Raw genomic sequence first — 10000 nt, forward strand, 5'->3', positions numbered from 1 at the left:
TCTTCTTGTTGGTATGACCAACAACGTCAACGAGAGATCTTCGATCGTTCGTATTAACGGCACTAACATCGACATCATCGTCGTTATCGTTATCGAGAACATTCGAAGGAACATCCGCGATCGAACGATCGATATAATCGATAGTTTTTTCATTCTCGATCGGGATCATCATCCCTTCGAATCCGTTATCCATACTCCTATTGATATCTTCCGGTAGATCCTTATCTTGAAGTCGTAAGGACGTCTTTTCCTTATCAACGCTTTTATCAATTACGTCCAACATAGTCGTAAATTCATCCGATATTAATTTTCGTTCCCTTATAAATTGCTTTATCGTTAAAGATCGGTCAGCCTCCAATTCCAATTCAACATCCTCTAAATTCTCAATCTCATCTAAGCTTTCCCTTTTCCTTTTGCTCAATTCGGAAACGATTGATTTCGTTTTCGACGAGATTAATTCGCCCACGCGTTCCTCCTTCCTCTCCTCCTCCACCTTCTCCTCTTCCTCCTCCGTTTTCTTAACGCCAACAAACTCCTTCCCGATTTGTTTTCCTTTTGTAGAAACGCTCGCATTTGAATTTGTACAATCCCTGCCCACGTCCACCACTTCCTCCTCTTTCTCCTCCTCCTCCTCCCCCTCCTCCTCTTCCTCCTCTTCTTTCTCTTTCTTCTCCTTCTCCTCTTTCCCTTCCTCTCTGGCAATATTATCGCGTCGATATGTTCGTATACCGATTTTATTCTCCTCCTTTGCGTTACTATTGTTAATAATATTATTTTGCGATATAATAACGTTCGTAAATCTAGTCTCCTCCTTTATATCCTTTCGTAACGTAGTTAAAACTTTCGTAACATTCGTACGAATCTCTTCGTCCTTATTATCCTGACGCTTTATTAATCTATCCTCTTTATTACGAGGTGACAGGAGTTTCGGTATCAAACTTGGCACGCTTATATCCTCACGACTACGTCTAAGGTCGTCGGTGCTTCCTCTATATCTGAAACGTATTGCATTAAGAGATAATTGTTAATATGATATTATTAGATACGAAACGTTGCAACGTATCATATATATAGATATATAGGTATCATACTTAATTATTAAATGTCTGTTCAAAAACTCGATATCGTATTGTTCGCACAGGTGAAATTATATAAGCGTTAACTATTATATATCTACAATTTGTCCCCCTCCATTCCCACCTATATACTATACTTATATATTATATACAGTATATATAAATATTATGTAATATGTATATGTATATATATATAGTAAGAATTAATTGTATTAAAAACAACCTGTAGATCGGAAAGAATTTTCCTTAATATAAAAGAAAATTATTTTATAATCGTTGATATACCTTTGTGGTATAAGAGATCGTTTCGGTGATTCCTGTGGACTCCTGATATCCTCGAATTCCTTCGAGCTCCTCTTAAATATAGGTATATTCGATTTTCTTTCGCCATATTTGCTCTGAGAAAATTTAATATCCGACGATATTAGCTTCGAAAATATTCTAGGCGGTTTCAATAATGATATCCTTGGTGTTGCAACGCATTGTTGTTCCTGATTGCCTGCCGTATCTTCCTGTAAATCCTTAACCTTATTGTTGTTGTTGTTGTTGTTGTTGTTATTGTTGTTATTATTATTATTATTATTATTATTATTATTATTATTATTATTATTATTATTATTATTATTATTATTATTATTATTATTGTTTCCACAATTTACAACGTTTTTCTCGTTCCTTCTGAATGAACCTTTTACGGCAACCTCGGCCGATGATGGTACCGTCGATACTACAATCGTCTCCTCGAATCTAACATCTCGTAATTTTTCGTTTTTTTTCGTTCGTTCGTAACCAGCAATGTCGTTTCGCGAAATGATTTTCACGAGAAACGACGATGACTCCTCGTTCTTGACGTTTACAGAACGTTCGCTCGTAGTTCGATTATTCTCTATTTCAGATCTCGTAAATGAAACATTCCTTTCTGTTATAACGTTGTCGTCGTTCACAATGGATCCACGATATTCCTGTCGTCTGGTCGGTAGGCTACGATATACCCGTAACTCCGGTGATCTTCTTGCGGCTGACCAACGTGTGGGTGGTCAAAAAAAAAAAAAAAAAAAGAAAAAAGGAAAAGAAAAGAAAAGAAAGAAAGAAAGAAAGAAAGAAAGAAAGAAAAGATGGAAAAGAAAGAAGAAGAAAAAAATCCCATATAAATCTTTGCACTAATAGCTCTACGTTTATTTGTCTCTCTTATTTTTTTTTTTTTTTTTATTTTTTTCTTTATCCTTACCATTTATTGTCCAGGCACGTCGTATACTGTGCTTCAATATGTCCAAAGGAGATGACGATTTTTTCTGATCGATGATCTCTCTCGTAAATGGATCCTCGTACATCCACTTGCCAGTGATAACGTGTAACTCTCTAGAAATTCGATATACGAAATTAGAGATAGGATGAAATGTACGATAAGAAGAAGAAGAAGAAGAAGAAGAAGGGAGATATAGAATGAATACTCACGCGATTTTATAGCAAACGTTGCAAATCCATTCGACGTCTTTACCGGTCTCGTTTTCCTCGTTCGAACCTCTGACCTCGATACGGCACTGCCTGCAAACCCTATATCTGCAACGAGTACACGTAGCCCCAGTGTTGTAAAATCTACCGAATGGGGCACAGCATCTTGCACATTTACGTCCTTGGTAGGACGATTCGCCGGGCGCCTTGAGAAGTCCCCTTCTTCGAAGATATTGCAAATCGTTTTTCAATCTTCTGAAAATGAAGCATATAATAAATAAAAAAAATATCCGTCGTATGTAAAAATATTTCTTTATTTTTTTACTTTATTTATTTTCTTTTTCTTTTCTTTTTTTTTCTCTTTCTTTCTTTTACTATTATCATTTATCACGTATTACTTCAGCCCCCATCCCACCTATCCCACCCATTCCATCCCCTATCGAGATCGATTATATATATACAAATACATATATATATATATATATATATATATATATATGTTATCATTATTATCATAATGCTTTATTATATCGATCATGAATATTAATACGATCTTTATGATCTTTACTTTTAGAACGAAAAAATTATAATTCTCACGATCACGACATTAATATGATCGTAAAAATTAATAATATTGAAATAACTTCGATTAATATGTCGACATACGATCATTGAGATTATTCATGGAGGAAGAAAATACGTAATGATATATATGATTTTTGCTTTCGATTTGCATAATAGAAATGCACGCGTGTTGCTTTCGAATTAACATTAGAAATATTCTTCTTGGGCATTATAGCTCTTCTCTTCTCTCCTTATCTATCTTTCGTTATTATCATCGAAGGTAATACAATCTGAATGGTAAATAAGTATGGTAAACAAACGTCACGAGATAAGTTCTTAGAACGACAAGAATCGCTTATGTATATATATATATATATATATATATATATATATATATATATATATATATATATATATATATATATATATTTATATATATACTTTTTGGTTTGTTATTGTTTTCGTTTTTTTTTTATTATTATTTGTTTTTATTTCTTTCTATCTTTATTTCTTTCTTATTGGCTATCATACGTACGTTTATAACTACAAGGGATAAACATTATTAACAATTCTTGCCAAGTTACTAGCTACGAGTATTCTCTAACGTTCATTCTATAATAGCGATCATTAATCACTAACTCGTACAAAATTAATCATACGTCGTAAGAGATCGATTCGTAACGGACGATAGATCACCGACGTGTTTCGAGAGATTTATCATTTTCTGTTCTTTTTTTCCTTTTTCTTCTCCCACCCACCCCTTCTTTTTTTTCCTTTCTCCTAGGCTACCGTATCATCATCGAAAATCATTATTCCCTCATAACTAACGAAACGGCGAAGGATTTTCCGGGATTTTTTCCTCTCTTTTTTTTTTTCTTTATTTTTTTTTTTTTTTTTTTTTTTTTTTTTTTTTTTTTTTTTTATTCATACTTCTCGTCAAAAAGATAGACGTCGGTCGCGTATATTTTTTCTCTCCTTCTTCCCCTCCCTCCTTCCCTCAATCTCCCCCTCTATCCCCCCTCCCCCTGCAATCCTACGACACTTCGATCGTTCTCTATAGATAAGGAGAACACTTTTTATTTTTGGCACGCTCGAGACGGCATAACTCGTTTGGTTTTTTTTCTTTTTGTTCTTACTTGTTTCTTTTGCTTTTCTTTTTTTTTTTCTCTTTTTTTTTTTTTCTTTTTTTTCTTTAACTTTCCATCTCGAGATCAAAACCATGGACTTCAATAAGTATAATACTATATATATATTTATATATATATATATTATATTCGGATGAAGTAGGCACGTGCACGACGATCGACGATAAATTATTTAGTTATCTCTTATTATATACGGGACAGTTAAGATATAGGAAGGAAAATATGTTCGTTTTCACTCTGACATTCGAACCCGATGACAGTGAGTCATCGTAGGTGTAAGTAAGTAAGTACTTACACACGACGATCCCGTACCTAGTTTCTTTTGTTATAAAAAGAAGCGACGATAACGACGACAACGACGACAACGACGACAACGACAACAATGATGACTACATGCAATTTGAGGTTGCTACATCTCATCGTCTAGTGCCAACTGAGATATATATATATATATATATATATATATATATATATATATATATATAGATAGATAGATAGATAGATAGAGAGAGAAAGAGGGAGAGAGAGTTTCTTGATAATGACGCCGATGACGACGATGATGACGATGATAATGATCATGATAATAATTATATCCATATGTATGTGTGTCTGTGTGTGTGTGTGTACGTGTCTCTAATATGTGTAATAGCTTCTGGCTATGACACATAAACTGTTAGATCAGTAGATGTAAGTGTATACATATTGCAATGTATCTATTAAATTTTTCTCTTTTTTTTCTTTTCTTTTTTTTTTTTGTAGACGTAACGACAACTCCATTTAATCTTCATATCGGCGTGATGTAAAAATAAAATTAACAATCGTTTATACGATTTCCTTATTTCCGGATGAATATATGGAAATATGAGAAATGAATTTTTTTTTTTTAAATTACATTACTCCTTATAAAGTGATATATTATATAATAATATCACGCGACCAAACGTATGTTAAAACGTCTATAATAACTAATTTATTTATTCATTTATTTATTTATTTATTTATTTATTTTCCCTCCCTCTCTCTTTCTCTCTATTCCCTCCCCATTTTTCTTTACTCTTTCTTCCTTCTACCCTAGTATAATTATACACAATAATTGTACTTTCAAACGTTATTTAACGTCACGCTACAATAATCGCATAACATCTTCGTGATATAATATTTTCCTTAAGATCGTTACTCCAAGCTCGATTTATTTATTTTTATTTATTTTTTCTTTTCCTTCTCTCTCTCTCTCTCTCTCTCTCTCTCTTTTCTCTCTTTTTCTTTCTCACGTTTTTCCATTTTTACGGAATTTCGTTTGTACGAATGAATTTCGCGTTCCATATTTTTCTTCCTTTTTCCCCGTCGAAGTTTCAAAAAGAAAAGAAAGAGAAAAAGAAAATAAAAAAAAAGAAGTAAAAAAAGTAAAAAAAGGAGAGAAAAACAGAAAATAATCGGCTCTCACCAACAAGATTCTATTACTCTACTACTATCAAGGAAACAGGAGTAATACACGCACACAAACACAGACACACACACACACACACACACATACCACACATATATATATATATATATATATATATATATATATATATATATATATATATATATATCCTCGATGAAGCCTCGTCGAATCAAGAAAGCCGAACGCAAAACACACGTCGATCCTTAGTATAGATCGATATCCTACCGATCGTACGTAAACAAAACATTCTAACGATGTTTATATAAAAATATCATTACAAAAGATCTATAAGAATAGCTTAAGTGTGAGTGAGATGGTGGTGGTGGGGAAGAGAGTGGACAGGGATGGAAAATAAGGAGGAGTAGAAGGAAGAGTGGAGAAGGGGGGAAAGGGGAGGGGGGGGGAGGGTTGAGAAAGAACGATTCACAGAAAAAGAAGAAGAGGGAGTAACAAAGAGTGAGAGTGATAGAGAGAGAAAGAGACAGAAAGAGAGAAAGAGGGAGAGAGAGAGAAATAGACGGAGTGAGAGAGACAAAAGATACAAAGAGATAGAAAATTACAGAGAGAGAGAGAGAGAGAGAGAGAGAAAGAAAGAGATAGAAAACGGGCTCGAGCTCGGCTACTTCCGTCATCGAACGGCGTTCGAAGGAACGCTCGAACCCAAGACACGTCCGGCCGGCGAAAGACGATCGGTACACACTGGTGACAGCGCAACACAGAACGGTACACACAGAGATAGATTGTATGTAGAAGAAAAAGAAAGAAAGAGAGAGAAAAAGATAGATATATATATATATATATATATATAGAGAGAGAGAGAGAGAGAGAGAGAGAGAGAGAAAAAGAGATAATACAGGTAAGTACGTATCCGAAGTGTGCACACAAGCCGCTTTAGGTGTTCGTCCGTCGCACAGTGGAGACGCGACCGGTGAATCGACCAATGGGCTCTTTCGATGCACCGTGAACAACGCGAGGAACCCACGTACGCGCGCGCACACACACATATATATATATACAAACATACAGAGATAGTCACATACGTTTACGCATAGAAAAAAAAAAGAAAGAGAGAGACACAAATACAGACAAGACGGCGCGGCGTGTCCTATCGGTTGTTCGGTTCCGTTCAATCTCTTATATATAGTAAGAGTAAGAGAAAGATAAAAGATATATATGTATATATATATATATATGTGTGTATGTTACAACACTACATAAATATAGACTCATATATATATATATATATGTACACATATTGCGCACACATACGTATACGTATATGTATATGTATGTATATATGTATATACATTCGAGACTTCTCGCGATCTCTCGGCCGGTCTTCTCGGTTATATTCGACTTTCTTCGGTCAACTTCGTTATGTGGCGGGGGCGTGACTGAATGCACATTGGAGGACGGTAATGCTTTACCAATAATATCGCCGATTCTTTGATACCTACGATCCTACACGTTTTATATACATATACATATATACTATTCGTCGATCTTTTCTTTTTCCTTTTTTTCTTTTTTTTTTTTTTTTTTTTTTTTTTATATCAATGTAACTAATAAATAAAAAAATGATAAATATAACTTTTGCTTCCCCTTTGTAATTTATGATCTGATTTTTATTTCTTCGTTCTCTTTCTTTTTTTCGTTTTTTTTTTTTCTTTTTTTCTTTTCTTTTTCTTCTTCTTTTTATCTATCATCCTCCCTTTAATGTCTCTCTTTATTATTTTCTTTCGTTTCTAGTGATAATAGTGGGATAAGAAGTAGGTGGGAGGGGGGGGAGCGGACGTGGTACACGAATTTCTCGGATCTTTTCGCAACGATTTTGTTTTTTTTTCGCTTTTTTTTTTTTAACAAATTTAACAAATGACGATACGTACAATCAGGATATTCGACACGACGAAAAACGTAAACAATTTGTAATAATAAATATTCAATTCGCAATATCAAATTCGAATTCGTATGACCTTATTGGCAATCGATTATTTTTCCTTTGACTTTTGTAAGTCGTATGGCAAATGAGTCAGCACGGAAAGAGTAACACCGATGGAAAAATACCTTTAGGCTTTTCTCCATATACGCGTTTCGTTGATTCGTGAAAAGAATTTTCTTGTCTTTTTTTTTTTTTCTTTCTTTTTCTTCTCTCAATACGCTTTTATTTTATTTTTTTTTTATATTTCCCCTCCCTCCCCCCACCCCCCCCCAACTCCCCCTCTCTTCTCCTCCCTTTCATTAAAACGTTCAATTCGCCAAATTAGGTTTTATCGGGGGACTCGACGTGCGAGCAGATATATTTCGCACTTGCCTCTTATGGTTTCCATTAGGATAACGTTTGAGACATCACTTTTAGACGGTTCAATTTAATGGAATTACCACGAAGGCATAAAATGTACTTCGCATTTTACTCGATATAGACAACGGAGCACTATATAAATTTTCTTTTTACCATTTCACTTAGTTTCTCTCTCTCTCTCTCTCTCTCTCTCTCTCTTGCGCGCGCACGTGCACGTGCGTTCTTTTTTCTTTTTTTTTCCTCTTTTTTTCTCTCGACACAAGTATCTTTTCGTTTCAAACTCGCGTCAAACGGAGCGTATAGATTTTTCATCCATTTAAACAAATGAGTAATTTCAGTTTTCCTTTATAAGAACTAAAACAACGATTATTATTATCCCGTATCACGAATGTATAAAAAGAAGAGAGAGAGAGAGAGAGAGAGAGAGAGAGAGAGAGAGAGAGAGAGAGAGAGAGAGAAAGATAGTGAGAAAAAGGAAATAAAATTTACTGTATAATTTTATCGTACGCACAAACCGTCCACTTTCTAAGAGACTTCCTTATAAAAGAATGCGATATCTAACAGTGGTCGTTTATAACTTTTCTTATTCTTACGAAATATAGGAATAGGTCTATTGTCTTCTCTCTACGATCTAATTTGAGTTTAAATGTAATTTTTATATATATGTATATATATATATATTTTTTTTTTTTTGTTTCTTCTCGCATGAGAAACAAGAAGGAAGAGGACGGAGAACCTATCCTATGTACTTATGCGTCGACTCTATCCAACTCTTATGGTTACGAGATTTAGAAGGAAACGAGTTATTCGTTTATCTGGTAAGGTACTCGTTGATACATGTACTACTTTACTTACACATAACACGTAACATCGATTATTCTTAAATGTTACATGTCAATTTCAATATCTATTATCAAATAATAGACGGGATAATAAAGTTTGAAAAAAAAGATATGATATCTATTGTTGTTGGATCGTGAAAAAATTATTTATCCGAATGTATAATGAAGGATAAAAAAATAATTCAAATAATAAATGTATAATATTGAATTTTTTTTTAAATTTCTTTTTAAAACGAAGAAAATAATTCTTATCGATTTCATCTTATCTATTATAATTTATTATAAGTAAACGTGCATAAACACACACATACACACACATACATATGTGTGTGTGTGTGTAAGCATGTATATATATGTTATGCTTACGTTCGTAATGGTAAAAAAAAAGAAAGGAGATAGGACCGGTGGGTTTAAACGATTTTTCGTTCTATCGTTCAAGAAACGTACATATATGTAACTACGTACACGATAGTATATGTATCTACATATAAAACGTTCTGTAGAAATCGCAACGGCAATCCCCGTAGACACGTCGTAGGTATGCACGAACACCGGATAAACCGTTATTCAACCTTAAGGTTTAAGGTCCGTTTGGCTAAGTACCGCTTTGGGCCTATTCGTGGCGCTCAACTCGCTCTCTCGTTGAACGATGAACATAATCAATCTCTCCTTCTTCTTCTTTTATTTTTCTTTTTCTTTTCTTTTTTCTTTCATTTTTTCAACCTTCTTCTTTTCCGATAATATTAGATTCGATCGATTCTCTACATATATAGAACATTTGATATCGTTGAAGAAATCGTTTTTTATCGATTATTAATTCGACCTAGTTTTGATTTAACATGATCGATAAAAACATAGATAATTATTCGTAATTTTTTAATTTTAAACAGCGTCATCCATGTGTCACGTAACGTATCTACCTGTAATCACCATTTCCGTTTCTTAGTTGAAAAGAAAAAAAAAATGATAATAATAATAATAATAATAATAATAATACCGAGAAAAATGAAAAAGAAAAAAGAAAAAAGCAAAAAAGAAAAAACCCAGAGAAAAAAGAAACCAATTTGCCACCACCATCACTCACTTCCCTTCGTTGTTGTCCTTATCATTATATTTCACTCTCTAAACGGCGACGTTTTTCAGTGAAAGGAAGGTAGGCGACGCACGGCTCGCAT

General features: G+C 33.8%; 1 protein-coding gene across 6 annotated transcripts in view; it reads right to left on the reverse strand.

The window, feature by feature from the left end:
- The window catches only part of LOC124949853 (serine-rich adhesin for platelets-like), a 51200-nt gene that overhangs the window by 32569 nt on the left and 8631 nt on the right, over window positions 1–10000 (reverse strand). For 4 of the 6 annotated variants that reach the window (XM_047495594.1, XM_047495597.1, XM_047495596.1 and 1 more), the window contains 4 exons: window positions 2532–2783; window positions 2305–2435; window positions 1362–2115; window positions 1–995 (listed from right to left, as the gene is read on the reverse strand). The exon at window positions 1–995 is cut by the window's left edge and continues 17 nt beyond it. In XM_047495594.1, the coding sequence (XP_047351550.1) occupies window positions 1–995; window positions 1362–2115; window positions 2305–2435; window positions 2532–2783 (2132 nt within the window). The remainder of the gene's footprint in view (window positions 996–1361; window positions 2116–2304; window positions 2436–2531; window positions 2784–10000) is intronic. The other 2 variants (XM_047495595.1, XM_047495599.1) reach the window with 1 other exon arrangement.

The sequence above is a fragment of the Vespa velutina genome, chromosome 6, assembly GCF_912470025.1.
Source record: "Vespa velutina chromosome 6, iVesVel2.1, whole genome shotgun sequence".
In the NCBI taxonomy this organism is placed as follows: Eukaryota; Metazoa; Arthropoda; class Insecta; order Hymenoptera; family Vespidae; genus Vespa; species Vespa velutina.